The sequence below is a fragment of the Triticum urartu genome, chromosome 2, assembly GCF_003073215.2.
Source record: "Triticum urartu cultivar G1812 chromosome 2, Tu2.1, whole genome shotgun sequence".
NCBI classification, from domain to species: Eukaryota; Viridiplantae; Streptophyta; class Magnoliopsida; order Poales; family Poaceae; genus Triticum; species Triticum urartu.
In genome coordinates, this window is record NC_053023.1 from 96,646,508 (window position 1) to 96,660,742 (window position 14,235).

The 14,235-nt window shown below is 42.8% G+C and overlaps 1 protein-coding gene across 1 annotated transcript; it reads left to right on the forward strand.

Annotated features, from left to right (window-relative positions):
* Nucleotides 1-284: 284 nt before the first annotated feature.
* Nucleotides 285-10,338, forward strand: LOC125536090. Its single transcript, XM_048699215.1, has 20 exons — nucleotides 285-458; nucleotides 550-619; nucleotides 1,533-1,575; nucleotides 1,886-1,963; nucleotides 2,069-2,153; nucleotides 2,236-2,318; nucleotides 2,467-2,524; nucleotides 3,112-3,222; nucleotides 3,806-3,863; nucleotides 4,007-4,103; nucleotides 4,629-4,664; nucleotides 4,830-4,966; nucleotides 5,764-5,834; nucleotides 5,914-5,967; nucleotides 6,076-6,218; nucleotides 6,334-6,483; nucleotides 7,189-7,422; nucleotides 7,511-7,570; nucleotides 9,081-9,314; nucleotides 9,804-10,338. The coding sequence occupies exons 1-20, from the start codon at nucleotides 344-346 to the stop codon at nucleotides 9,942-9,944; spliced, it is 2,058 nt and encodes a 685-aa protein (XP_048555172.1). The 5' UTR covers nucleotides 285-343; the 3' UTR covers nucleotides 9,945-10,338.
* Nucleotides 10,339-14,235: the final 3,897 nt, after the last annotated feature.

The window sequence follows — 14,235 nt, forward strand, 5'->3', positions numbered from 1 at the left end:
AAGACACGTGTCAATTAAAAAGATCACTCACTTGAAACGCTTGAGGTTGAGGCTAGCTTAGCCACTTTAATATTTGTATATATGTGTGCCACACTATCGATTTTGTTTTTTAGCGATCAGCATAGATAGAGGAATCTTTTTGGAAAAAGAAACTACAACTGTTTATTTTAAAAAAATACATGCAAAGCCTTTTTTTAAACCGTTTAATCGAATAACTTAGATTTGTTAATTAATTAATAATAATAATTAAATTAAAAAGCAAAGCCCTTGTCGCCACGCAAAGAGCAAAAGTGCAAACCCCCCTGATAATCCCACCTCGCCTTTACCGCCCGCGCTGTCCCCAATGGCGATTCCGGAGGAGCTGCGCCGCTACTGGCTGCCGATCCTCCTCGCCGCCGCCGGCTTCCTCTTCCAGCTCCTCGTCCTGCCCAAATCCTTTCCGCCCTCCCACTACGACGGTGAGAGCCCGCTCCCCCGCTCCCCGCTCCCTCCTCGCGCTCTCGCACGCGTTCTGAGATTTGTTGGATTGATTGGTTGATTTGGTTGCAGCGCTCGGAATCCAGAGGTTTGCGCCGGTGGAGAAGGTGGTCGAGGCATACGAGCTGCTCTCCAAGGAGTGGTGAGCGCGATTGATCCGACCTCACTGATAATTTCTCACTTCCAACCCTGTGGTGTGCTTTGCTGGATGGAGTCTGACTGTAGTCGCAAGTGCAGTCCATGAGTTCTGGTTTGGGCAGTAGACTCGTGATCTGGTCTTGGTGGGGCTGGGCATCTGTTTGGAGCTTAACAATCTGGTAGCGTTGGTGTAACTTATTGATGTTTCCGGTGACAAATCTGACAGTTCTGTTAGTAGCAAACACAGTCTAGTTTATCTTTTGTGTGTATTGTAGAAGTGCATGCTCTAGCCAATGCAACCAAAAGACCGATCTGATGGAAGAGACTAGGCAATACATTTATACGTCAACATCCCCCTCACGTGTGGCTCCCTCAGGCCTAAACGTGGACCGAAAATGGGCTGCAATTTAATTGCGCCAGCTGGGTCTTGAACTCAATACCTCTTGGCTCTGATACCATGTAGAAGTGCATGCTCTAGCCAATGCAACCAAAAGACCGATCTGATGGAAGAGACTAGGCAATACATTTATACGTCAACATGTATTGATGGTGCTGACTGCTGACTGTCGGTGCTTGACTAGGCTTTTAATTCCCTGCTCCATTCTGTTACTAAGATATTGTTTTTTAGGAGTAATTCTGGTTGTGCCCATTACTAGCTGCAAAGTTTTGCCTGTAGGGTAGAGTGTGTATTGGCATCGAGCTCGTGACATGGAATATCAACTTTTAGGTCACAGTTTGGAGTTTAGCATAGGTGACATATAACTCTGATGAGGCCCTGCACATGATTCCATACCTGAAATTGGATTTTTTTTTGTTGGTTACCATTATGCTTCTTGCCTCTTGCCATGTTTTGTTTTCATACTTTTAATTCATTATTTACAACAAATTAATGATCCTTTTCATGATGCCAACTTTAGGCTTGCTGAAACAAATGACCGGTCAACTGTTGATATTATAAAGGTGAGAGTCAGAATCCATAATTACTAGCCTTTGTAATTTCCATGTGCAATACGAAGATATTTCATACAAAGTTTCATGTGTTGTATGCATGGGGGCTGAATTAGCTTTCCACAGTGCACCGAAGCACCTTAAACTGCAATTCCACTATTTGCTTTTCTGTGTACATTACTTCCACTATTTGTTTTTCTATGTACATTACGTTTGTTTCAGTAACATGTACATTACTTATTTGGTCCCTGTAGTTTCTATTTAAAGTTCCAACTAATGGACTTTCATAAACAACTTTATAGTTCTGTGGTGTTTTATACAGATCCGTTATGCGTATGAGCTGTTGACAAATCCAGTTTGGAAGCGGGACTATGATCTTTTTGGTCTGGATCATCATACGGTGATCTCCCTGCTCCCCTCCCTCTCTGCGTGCGTCTCCGCGGGAAGGCTTTTTCTTTTCTTCCTTTCTGATCTAACCCTTAGTTTGCAATTTTCATCATGGTAGGATATCTTCGAGAGAGTCAAAGAACAATATCAAAAAGAGCACTTCCTGAAAATAGATCTACCTTTGTTAAAAGATTCTTTATCTCGTAAGTTATAACCATCTAATTCTGATAAGAAATGATGTTTTCCTTTTGATGTCTTGGACATAACACCATTTCCGTTCCATAGATTCGACTGGTCATGCCTTCAATGTACTCACACGTGACTCATTGATGTCTGCCATTGCTGAAGATTACCCGTTGCTCATACAGGTAAGTTAGAAGGCCGTAACTTCATCAATTTTAACTTTTCAGTGCTCTATGTACGTCATATTTGCATGATTCTTGAGAACATCTTTTTGTTGGAAGTTGGCAAACAAGAAATCCTGACCACCAGCTGTATTTTTTCCCTACTGTGCAGGTTTATTCAAAGGGGAGTCCTCGCTGTGCTCAATTTTTTGAGTACTGGAAGCAAATTGGTATGTTTACCATGTTGACTTGCTTGCCATTTTGTGCATTGCACTCTTTAACAACATATTTGTACACTGTATAAAAAGATCAGTGATTGTCAAAGTATTAGCCGTGGAGAAACAGAGCTGCATTGGTTTTTCTGTGTCCGATCCCTCTTATAGCATTTAGTAATATTTAAGGATGATGGGTAAAAATGGAGGTGTAAGAATTGTGATCTAGCATTGTTCATTTTCTTCTTTTAAATTGACACTTCACAAATATATAGAAATTTATGTTCTGCACTCACAAGTTATAACTAGATTTGTCCATGGAAATATTTTTGCCGAAATGAGAGTTTGCTACTTTCTAGCATTGCATTTTAAACTGAAGTTTTAGCCATTATCTTTGAGCAGCAATTTTGTGGATCTATTGGCAGCTGACTTGATGGCATTTTCCATTCTCCCAAATACTATGCTATTGTTGACAACTCAATATAACTACAGCTTCTGTCTTATAATGCAAAAAATTGAAGTTTCTATAGAGAATTCTCTTTGTGGATTAAATATACCTCACCTTTCATTCTTGTCTCTGACAAAATATTTGCTTCATGATCTAGACACTCGACTGGACGGCGTGGCCAACACTGCTATGGTAGAACTTGGTGATGTGCCACTGGCGGGGTATTTTGCAGAAAAAAGGTTCTCTCAACAGCCATTTTTCCGCAATGGTAAGTCAAGATAACATGCCATTAAAGTTACAAAAAAGATAGCATGTCATTTTCAATCATAAGATGAACATAAGTAAGCACTTTAGCTATTATCAGTGCAAGTGCAAGTGCAGCACATGGAAATGCTTATTTTAGGTGTTTTTAGTTCTGGATTTGTGTCAAAATGAGTAGGTTCACAGTTGGTAAAGCGGTCTTCTGGGAATTTAATATGACAACCTTGTTTTGCTATTGGGAATAATGTGGAAACCAAAGAGTATTCAAGACAACTGGTAGGTTCATCATTTCGTGCCAAGGATGGAGGGATCTTTTTTCAACTTAGTGAGCATCAACAAAAATACTTCCTACAATTTTGCCCTGAATTTTAGTCTTTTAGATAGTACTCCCTCCGTCCCATAATATAAGAGCGTTTTTGACACTACACTAGTGTAAAAAACGCTCTTATATTATGGGATGGAGGAAGTAATATTTAGTAGTTCGAATTTTGAACATTACATGTTCTTTGTATTATTTTTTAGAAGAAAAAAAGACTTTTTCCTGTTTAATGTTCTTTACTACTCCTATATATATCTATCTACCCATGCAGGTATACCAGCTCTTGTTGCATATCCTGCTAACTGCAGAAATCCATCCTGTTATATGAGGTGACTGTTCTAATCAGATTCCAGAGTATCAGTTAAAGAAATAATAAAAGTGTGACTCGTCTATTCCTGTTAATGGTTTACGACATGTCCATTTCAATCGATTCCAAAGATATGACCTCAATATAACCATTTCCTGTACCCAGGTACCCAGGTGAGCTAACTGTGGATTCTGTTGTCAACTGGGTAGCATCATCAATTGTTGGTTTACCTCGGATCTTGTACTATTCAAAGGAGACACTGGTAAGGTTTTTGACTGGCTCTTTTTTTTTTGTTCGTGTTTATGTGGTGTTCTAAGGAATCATATGAAATCACAGTAATCAGTAGTACAACATGCAAACAGTTTGTGTTAGGCAATGGAGTACAGACCTAATGGGTGTTAGTATATATGAAATTGCCTTCTTGGCTCCTGAGATAGGTTTGTCATTATGCTAGTTAAGTGAATGTTCTCGACGCTCACATCTAGGTACTAGTTTGGAGCTGAGGTTGTATGACCTCCTAGTTAGTGGAATTCAGGACTAAGTTTCGTCTTCACTTGTTTATTTGCAACAGCAAGTCCTAGTCTTATGGCATCATTAATTTATATATGCCGCATTATCCTAACCTATGGCACCACAAGTACAATAGCCAACGAGTACACTCTATGTATGATTCCTGTTGTTCATAATTCGCTGTGCTGTCTGTTTTTATTCTAGAATTGCACTTTAATTAGATAGATTTTTACCTGAGAGGGACTGCGCCTTTAATGCAGAGCTTATATCATTTCAGGGACCCCAGTTCATTGGGAAGAGTAGCCATCATAAGGTAACTAGATTTACTGCTTTTGTTTTCATACATATGCCCGTGCATCTGTGCTATCTGCCTTACTTATTACTTGCACCCTTTTCAATGTGCATGTGGAGCACATGCATACAATCCTAAGTCCATAGCTATAATCTAGTCATGCCATCTTTTTTATGTGCGGCATAGGTCAAGGCTATCTTTTTCTCAAGCACTGGGGAGCGTGCGGCTCCATTCCTTCGCCAAGCTGCCCAAGAGTATTCCAGCTATGCATCCTTTGCATTTGTCCTATGGAAAGAAGAGGAATCCCAGATCTGGTGGAATTCGTACGTTCTTTACTTCTTTATGTACAATATGTTGTTCTTTCTTATTTGTGCCTGAGTTGGTATTCATATAATGGTATAATTGTTTCTACTGAATGCTGCATGCTTTGATAAGTAAAGTTGGAATTTTCTTCAGTTGATACAAGCTGTTTGAATATTTTTAAGCATTGTGAAACCTCATCCATATCTAGCTAACTATGCAAACTGCAGTTTTAGACCTTCTCACCGCAGTTTCATGTTTCAGTAAATTGATTATCGTAGCCATATGGCTACTAGCCGATATTTGTTTGGTCTGGAAGAAGGAATATGATGTACTCCCTCCGTAAACTAATATAAGAGCGTTTAAGAAATTGGCTTGATTAACTAGGGCACATGCACGAAGTTGGTCGCATGAAATTGGTTTGATTAACTAGGCCAAGAAATTGGCCGTGCATGGGTTACATTGGAGTCGACCAGGTGAAGGGCTAAGCCACGTGTATGCGGAAACTACCTTGACTTCATGGCATAAATAGTTGTGTATTCTAGGACCTGTATTCTTGAGAAATTTTACTGTTTTTCTAAAGATAGTTAGGGTTGTCTGAACACTGCATGCTGAAATCGCAGGTAGCAGCTTTCTAGCAGTAAAAAAATGTAATTTCCAGATCGGTGATTGAGCACTGCATTGTAGTGAAGCAAAACACATCTTTTGCTAAGTATGGCAAACCATATTTCCATGTCGAATCGGCTACAGCTATTAGTACTTCGGTGTTTAATTTTAAGAAATCATGTTTATCAGTACTTTCTTGTCTCTGCTCAAGCAGATTAGGAGTGGAATCTGCTCCTGCACTTGTTTTCTTGAAGGGACCAGGTGCCAAACCTGTTGTATACCATGGCAAGCTTCTATCCCCTATTTATCCTTTTGATTTTATGCAGTGAAATCGGACCAAACTGATTTTTTACCTCCAATTCAGGAACTTTTAGCAAGTCCGAGTTCACAGAGATAATGGAGGAGCATAAGCACCAAGGTATTATTAAAATTTGTCTGCGAATCAGCAGTATACTGGATTGTCATTTTTACTAAGAGAACTTATGTGCTTTTTCAGTAATACTCATTTAATTCTTTTCTTGATTAGAACTCCAGCAGCTAAGAAGTGACACATCTTTGGATCTTGGTTGTGATGCTAGAGGTCATTCACGCGCTGGGAAAGAAATGATGATATGGTATTGTGTAATAGCTGCAGGTCGCCCTGGTGTAGAATTAAGTAAAAAGAGACAAGTAAGTTTCTATAAGCTGGGTGCAATAACAAGTTGGTGAAGTTATCCCTCCTGAACCAACTTCATCATTCATTAGTTGCCAACTTATATTGTTTTGGAACTTGAAACTTCTTTAGATTTTGAGGAAGGCCCAGGACCAACTACTCAGTGCTGCTGGTGGAAGTACTGCTGGGAATTTGGAAAATTTAGTAGAGGTAACAAGTGCTGCAACTGCCTTAAAAGATGACAGGCTGACCTTTGTTTGGTTGGATGGAGAATTGCAGAAGGTAGACTGCTTCACAAAATTCTTTTTTATTTTTAATATACATTTTTTAAGCTTGTGGTGCTGTACTTGCCGTTTGGTGACATGCCCCAGAAGGCCACACTAGCTATTGCTCTGCTTTCCTGAATTAGTTGAGATATGGGCATATTTATCTGCTTCAGTTCAGATAAAGATGTCTTTCATGGGTACTCTCACCACCTCATATCCAGGTTCCAGGTCCATTACATTACCTTATACTACTACATGACCAGCTTACAGATAAGAATCATAGCCTCTAGTATTGCAGAACAGTACTTGATCTGATTGAAGCGGGCCTCTCGAGTAATATGATTTTGTAGCGCATGCCTCATTAAAACCCTGAAATGTGCTCTCGCTGTGCATCCATATTTTGTTTTTGTTTTTTACCATATGCAACATACCCTCCTATGTTTGTGATTAATCTCTGTTAGAAATTAAGCGATCCTTTCATGTGCTTATTAGCTACAAATCCTGAAAGGAGTATTTTCCACCAAGTGGAACAATGTCCATTTAAGTGTATATTCTTGAAATTCTACAATGATTCTGCAATGAATGATGCTGTATATCACTGGAATCAGAGTATTTGGAACAATTTAGGCCCTAGCTTCAGCAAATGGCTTAGTCATGACATTCTCAATTCTGAACAATCAAACAAGCTTGTAAATTTGGATAACAGTACCTCCTTTTACAGAAAATTTGTGCCTTCTACCTTGCCACTGATTACAATGGAGCCTGTGGTCCTAGAGGCTTTGAAGATGACAATGATAAGCCTGAAGTATTCATTGTCCGTTTCCAAAGAAATGCAACATACGAGGCGTTGAAAGCCGACAAAAAGAATAATCTTATAGAGACTCTCCAGGGACAGGACACTCCTGATGCCTCCCAGCTAGTGGCTAGGTATAATGGCCCAGATGAAATTCTGGAGGTGCGTAATTCACTGGTTTATTAGTTTACATATATATGCGGTCAAGTCATGCAGCTTAAAATACATTTTTAATTGCTTATTTTGGCAGATAAACAAGTGGGTCTCTCAGATTATCAAAGATGGAGATACTAGAGAAATTCCTTACTTTGTAAGTCTCTTAAAGCATGTTCCCTTTTGAACTTTCTCTAGCATGTCAGTGTCAAAAAACGTCTTATATTAAGTTACGGAGGGAGTATTTCTGAAGAGATAACATATCCGCTTAAATAAAAAAACCTATATGGAACAAAATTAAATGTGGACCTGACACCAAGAATACCAAAGATGCCTAAACTCACTTGGCGCAGGAGACACGTACCTTTACATTGGGGTGCAAACTTTAATGCACTATCTAAGTGCCCCATATGTTGCTATGGATGTCTCTTCCCCACCCTTACTACAGTATTTCTTCTGCTCCCTCTCTTTACATCAACCATTGTGCACCCACCCATATGTTTCTCCCCCGCACGTCTCCTCCACCCTCTCCGTGCAAGAGTACAAGGTGTTGTCATCTTCCTCCATTCATGATTTTTTGGTTTTGTGAATGCATCTCTCAGTATGGTGTACATGTGTTTTTCACCAGCGTCAAACAATGACTACCTACCACGGCCCACTCTCTAGCGACTACAAGTCTATAGCACACCCTTTCAGATTACTTCCTCCTTGCAATCGGACATCGTGTGATGTTTCTTCTCTCTTCCATTTATGCCCGTGTTGCTTCGTTCGTGTTGTTCCATCGTCTTCCACTCCACCACCAATCTTCTCTAACTATGGTAAATCGTCGCTATGGTTTCTGTTGGCGGATGGTGGCGTGCTAATCATGCTGCCTTAATATGATGAAAGCATGCTTTAAATGATGCTCAGAACATATGGGTAACAAGTAAGCTAAAACTTTGTAGGTATAAGGTGGTTGTGCATTAGAAGGACCAGAAAAAATTGTGTTACGATCACATTCTTGCTATTTACTACTCCCTCCGAACTAAAACCACGACAGTTATTTTGGATCGGAGGAGTACCTCTGTTCATTAATATAAGACACTTTGGCAGTTCAATTTGAACAGAGGGTGTAACTTTTATGCTTATACCTAAGTTGTTGAAGGAATGGCAATAAGTAGCTACATGGTCAGAAACTCTTTTAAGCACATTAGAGGAGAGGTTTTACATTTTTTGGAAGATCTTCGAATGAGCAAACAAGCAGTGAGGTCGATCCCTGGGCATGTTTCAGCAGAAAAATGATGTGTGGTCGTTTTCTTCCTGCTGAGTCTGCCTCGGTCAGCTTTGCGCCTTTGCCTCATGTCAGAATCATCCTGATGAAATAAGAATGCATAATATTTGTTCTTTTACATCATATCAGTGCTCCCTGCAAATGTGCAATACCCAATCCTTTCTATAGCCTTGCACTGATGGTTTATGTACAAAGAAACTTTTCTAACAATTAGAATTAAGCCAAGATCAAATGAGCACATTTATTCGTACCAAGTAATTCACAAGCATTTTTAGAAACATAATTTTTTTTCATTAAACTATTAGATGATAATGTTTTCGGAGAAATTATTTTGTCTGAAGTGCAATATTTGTCGAACAATTATTCATCCATTATGCCATCCATTTTCTGTATCTAGACTTCAAAGGTACCAGATCTTGTACCTGAAGAAACAAATAAGGAATGGTTAAGCGGTACCAAAGGTATCCGCTCGGCAGGGAAAAGTTTAAAAGAGAGGGTTCAGAACAGTGGCTTCAGTTTCAGAGATTACTTAACTGACCCAAGGATTGGTCCAGCTTTGCTGATGCTTGCATGCATTTCATGGGGAACAATATGGTTCAAGAATATCCAATCAGCTCAGAAGACTCCAAAGGTAAGTACTTGTTTGACTTACCAAGTCAAATAATATCCACTTGCATTCTTTACTGATCCAAACAAGCATTCACTCCGCTCAGCTTTCACATTTGTTGCTCAAGCTGATTACAGCTAAATGACAATATAGTATTGCATGAAGCATTCATGAGCAATAGTCGTAAACTACAATATCATTTTCCCTGACATTGGCATGAACTATTCACGAGCAATAGTCGTAAACTGCAATATCATTTTCCCTGACTTGTAGCATGAAAGGAAATACTGAGGCCAGCAATACAATCACCCACACTGTCATGGTTTGCTGTTCATTCTTCCAATAAAACATCAACATAATGGCACTTGATGTTAAGCTTTGACTCAGAGTTAACTGTGTATTATATATAGTTCAGGAAGCGTATATTATTTTGACCATATATTATGTCTGAATTCTGACCGTATATTATATGAACGCAATGGCTGAATTCTGACCGTATATTATGTCTTTCAGGACGAAGCTCCTAAAGACAAGACCGACAAACGTCGCCGTCCGAAGCTTAGCACGACACTCTTTGGTCAACCTGAATCCAGCGCGGATCCTGAACCCAGAGATGCTCGTCAGTGGGAGATAGAGGACTCAGATTCAGACTGACGAATCGTAACCCAACATTGAGGTTAAACTCGGCTAAATATCTTAGTTGAGCGATGGGGCTAAATTAGCTTAGTGCCTGACAAAGCATAGCCAGTCTGAAAAATGCTGGATCATATATCTGATCTTTATTGCTGTATATTTTTTGCATGGATCTATCCATCTGCTTGGAAGCTGGCATAGGCCTCTCAGATTCTCAGGGAATTTATTGTTAAAGTTCTTAAATTTTTGTTCGGAGGTTGTGAAGTTGGGGGTGGAAGAGGTGAATGGACGACGAACACCTCACCACCCCCACAAACTCCATACACATGGATAGTAAAGATTAGTTACATCACAAGCCTGTGTTGGATACACTGTACTGTATATACTGAATAAATAGGATTGCCTGTTTAGGTTCCGCTTGGAAAAGCGAGATTTTGCATAAGTTTCATTAGAAACTACTCTCCCATTTCACGATACATAGCATGTTAAAAAAAGTGATGCCTAACTTCTCAATCGGTATATAGAAAAGATTAATGAGATTCATCAGATACAACAGTACGACCACATTTGTCATATAAATCATGATTTCTGTTTTCAGCTACCATATATTTATATGAAATAAAACCTTTAAAATTGCATCTCAAGGCTGTTTAATGTATGAAATGTTATATTTGGCTATGGAACAACTACCAAAGCTACATCCCAAATTCCTATAGAGTTGAGAGTCCTCTCAGACCTTGGATAATGCCGAGGGAAAGGGAGCTTTGAGGCGGCCTTGTCTTCTATCCGAGCCATTGTTTGAGCAACTATGTCAATGAAGTCTTGATGTGATCTTATCTTTGATGGCTGTAACGCCCGGGTAATTAAGCTACAGTGAACCTCTGCTAATGATGCCACGTCACCTCGATTTACTATTCCTAATCTCGTGCTAGTTTGAAACTGATTCAAATTCAAATTCAAAAACAATCAAAGGATAAAAACTTTTCAAAATTTAAAATAAAAATGTTCGGGGTGTGCAAATAAATGCCTAGGAATTTATGGTATGGGATCCATGCCTTTATAAAAGACCTAAATACTTAAAATGAATTAAAACAGAAAAGAAAATAAATAAAGAAAAGAAAATACAAAAACAGAGAACAAACAAATAAAAAAATAAAAGGACCCCCCCCCACTGGGCCAGACGGCCCAGCCGGCCAGGCCACCAACCGGCCCAACTGGGCAAAGGCCCAGCCGGCCACCCCCCTTTCCCCTTATCCCCCCGCGACCCAAACCCAAACCCCCACGATCCCCCCCACTCGCCCCCTCCCCCAGTCGCTCTCCCCCCTCCTCCCCGATCCAGATCGGATCGAGGGGACGAGCCCGCTCCCCCTCGACGGCGACCACGCCCCCGCCCCCGGACCCCGTCGCGGATCCCCGCTGCCTCGACGCCACCCGGCATCGCCCCGCCGTCGCCGGACCCCTAAGAGCCTCGCCGAGCCCGCTGCCCGTTCCCTACGGCTCCCTGTGAGCCCCTCCTCCATTTCCCCCTTCTCCTCCGCTCTCGTCGCCGTAGGACGCCACCACTGTCGCGCCCCTGACGCGCTCACCACCACGCCCTCCCCCTGCGCGCCGCTAGCCCTCTGCTCGCTGCTGCCGCGCCCGAGCGCACCCCCGCCACGGCTGCGCGCGCTGGCCGCGCCCCATACCTGCCCGCGTCCTCCACCCGAAGCGTCGCCGCTCGACGTGCTCCGGCGCCACCGTCGCCCGCGCCGGGCCGTCCCGCCCCCGGCCCCTCCCCGCTTCCCCGTGCGGCTCCCCTGCCGCGGCCGCCGCGCCCTTCCCCCCTGGTCCCAGCCACCGCCGCACCCGCACCGGCCCGGCCGCGCCCCCACCTCCAGCCTGCGCCGCCCCGCTCCGATCCGTCGCCGTGGCCGACGCCCCACTGGGCGGCCACGGGTGCACGCCCGGGCGCCCACTGCCCGCGAGGACCCGCGCCCGATAGGCCCCCTGGGCCACTGACACGGGGGCCCCATGGCCCCAGAACGTTTTATAAAAAAAAAGAAAAGAAAAAGAGGAATTAAAATAAAAATAAAATAAATATAATTAATAGAAATAAAAAAATGATTTAATAAAATTAATTATTAATTAATTAATTAATTAAGAAATTAATTAAGTTAATTAATCCGGTTTAATTAATTTAATTAACTAGTTAAGTTTAATTAAACTGTAATTAGATTAACCTAAACCCTAATTAACCTAATTAGAGGATGACAGGTGGGTCCCCCCCTGGACCCACATGTCAGGTTGACTAAGTCAACCCTGTTGACTGCTGATGTCAGCATGACATCATGCTGATGTCATTAAATCATTTTCGAATTAATTAAATAATTAATTAAATTTCAGAAATTAATAAAATCTTTAGAAAATCATATCTTTTAATCCGTAACTCGGATTAAAATATTTTCAACATGAAAGTTGCTCAGAACGACGAGACGAATTTGAATACGCAGCCCGTTTATCCGCCACGCATCCCTAGCATAGCGAACACGCAGCTTTCCCCCTCTGTTTCATCTGTCCGAAAACGCGAAACACCGGGGATACTTTCCCGGATGTTTTCCCCCCTTCACCGGTATCACCTCATACCGCGATAGGGCACCCCTAGCACCGATACTTGTCATGTCATGCATCGCTATGCATCTGTTTGCTTAAATATTTATTGTTTCTCCCCCCTCTTCTCTCGCTAGACACCGGGACCGACGCCGCTGCTACCCAGTACGACTACGGAGTTGACGATCCCTCTCTCTTGCCAGAGCAACCAGGCAAGCCCCCCCCTTGATCACCAGATATCGCCTACTCTCCTCTTTACTGCTTGCATTAGAATAGTGTAGCATGTTACTGCTTTCCGTTATTCCTATCCTGATGCATAGCCTGTCCTTGTTACTACTGTTGTTACCATTACCTGCTATCCTACTGCTTAGTATAGAATGCTAGTGTTCCATCAGTGGCCCTACACTCTTGTCCGTCTGCCATGCTATACTACTGGGCCGTGATCACTCGGGAGGTGATCACGGGTATATTACTACATACTTTCTACAGGATACATGTGGTGACTAAAGACGGGTCGGCTTATGGAGCACCCGCGAGTGATTCACGGATTGGGGCTGAAAGGACCTTTGTCCCAACGGCCCTCTGTGTGGATCTTTGAGGCGGAGCGACAGGGCAGGTTCCGACCACCTAGGAGAGAGGTGGGCCTGGCCCTGGTCGGCGTTCGCGGATACTTAACACGCTTAACGAGATCTGGGTATTTGATCTGAGTTTGGCCATTTGGTCTATACGCACTAACCATCTACGCGGGAGTAGTTATGGGTATCCCGGCGTCGTGGTATCAGCCGAAGCCTTCTTGACGTCAGCGACGGAGCGGCGCGCGCTGGATTGGACTGGAACGCCACTAGGCTAGGTCTGCTTCCGGCCGCCCACGCAACGTGCAGGTGTGCTAAGGGCGATGGGCCCAGACCCCTGTGCGCTTAGGTTTAGACCGGCGTGCTGACCTCTCTGTTGTGCCTAGGTGGGGCTGCGACGTGTTGATCTTCCGAGGCCGGGCATGACCCAGGAAAGTGTGTCCGGCCAAATGGGATCGAGCGTGTTGGGGTATGTGGTGCACCCCTGCAGGGAAGTTAATCTATTCGAATAGCCGTGATCTTCGGTAACAGGACGACTTGGAGTTGTACCTTGACCTTATGACAACTAGAACTGGATACTTAATAAAACACACCCTTCCAAGTGCCAGATATAACCGGTGTTCGCTCTCTCACAGGGCGATGAGGGGAGGATCATCGGTTAGGATCATGCTATGCGGTGCTACTTGGAGGACTTCAGTCTAATCTCTTCTACATACTGCAAGGCGGAGGCTGCCAGAAGCGTAGTCTTCGAAAGGACTAGCTATCCCCCTCTTATTCCGGCTTTCTGCAGTTCAGTCCACATATGATACCCTTACTCCATTTGATACCCATGCATATGTAGTGTAGCTCCTTGCTTGCGAGTACTTTGGATGAGTACTCACGGTTGCTTTCTCCCCCTTTTCCCTTTCATTCTGGTTGTCGCAACCAGATGTTGGAGCCCAGGAGCCAGACGCCACCGTCGACGACGACCCCTACTACACCGGAGGTGCCTACTACTACGTGATGCCCGCTGACGACGACCAGGAGTAGTTAGGAGGATTCCAGGCAGGAGGCCTGCGCCTCTTTCGATCTGTATCCCAGTTTGTGCTAGCCTTCTTAAGGCAAACTTGTTTAACTTATGTCTGTACTCAGATATTGTTGCTTCCGCTGACTCG

Bases quoted from the DNA above. Each gene is read 5' to 3' on its own strand.
- LOC125536090 (XM_048699215.1), top strand. From the start codon at position 344: ATGGCGATTCCGGAGGAGCTGCGCCGCTACTGGCTGCCGATCCTCCTC. The intron at 2,154-2,235 runs GTAAGTTATAAC...TCCGTTCCATAG, and splicing joins GTTAAAAGATTCTTTATCTC to ATTCGACTGGTCATGCCTTC. The intron at 5,968-6,075 runs GTATTATTAAAA...TTTCTTGATTAG, and splicing joins GGAGGAGCATAAGCACCAAG to AACTCCAGCAGCTAAGAAGT.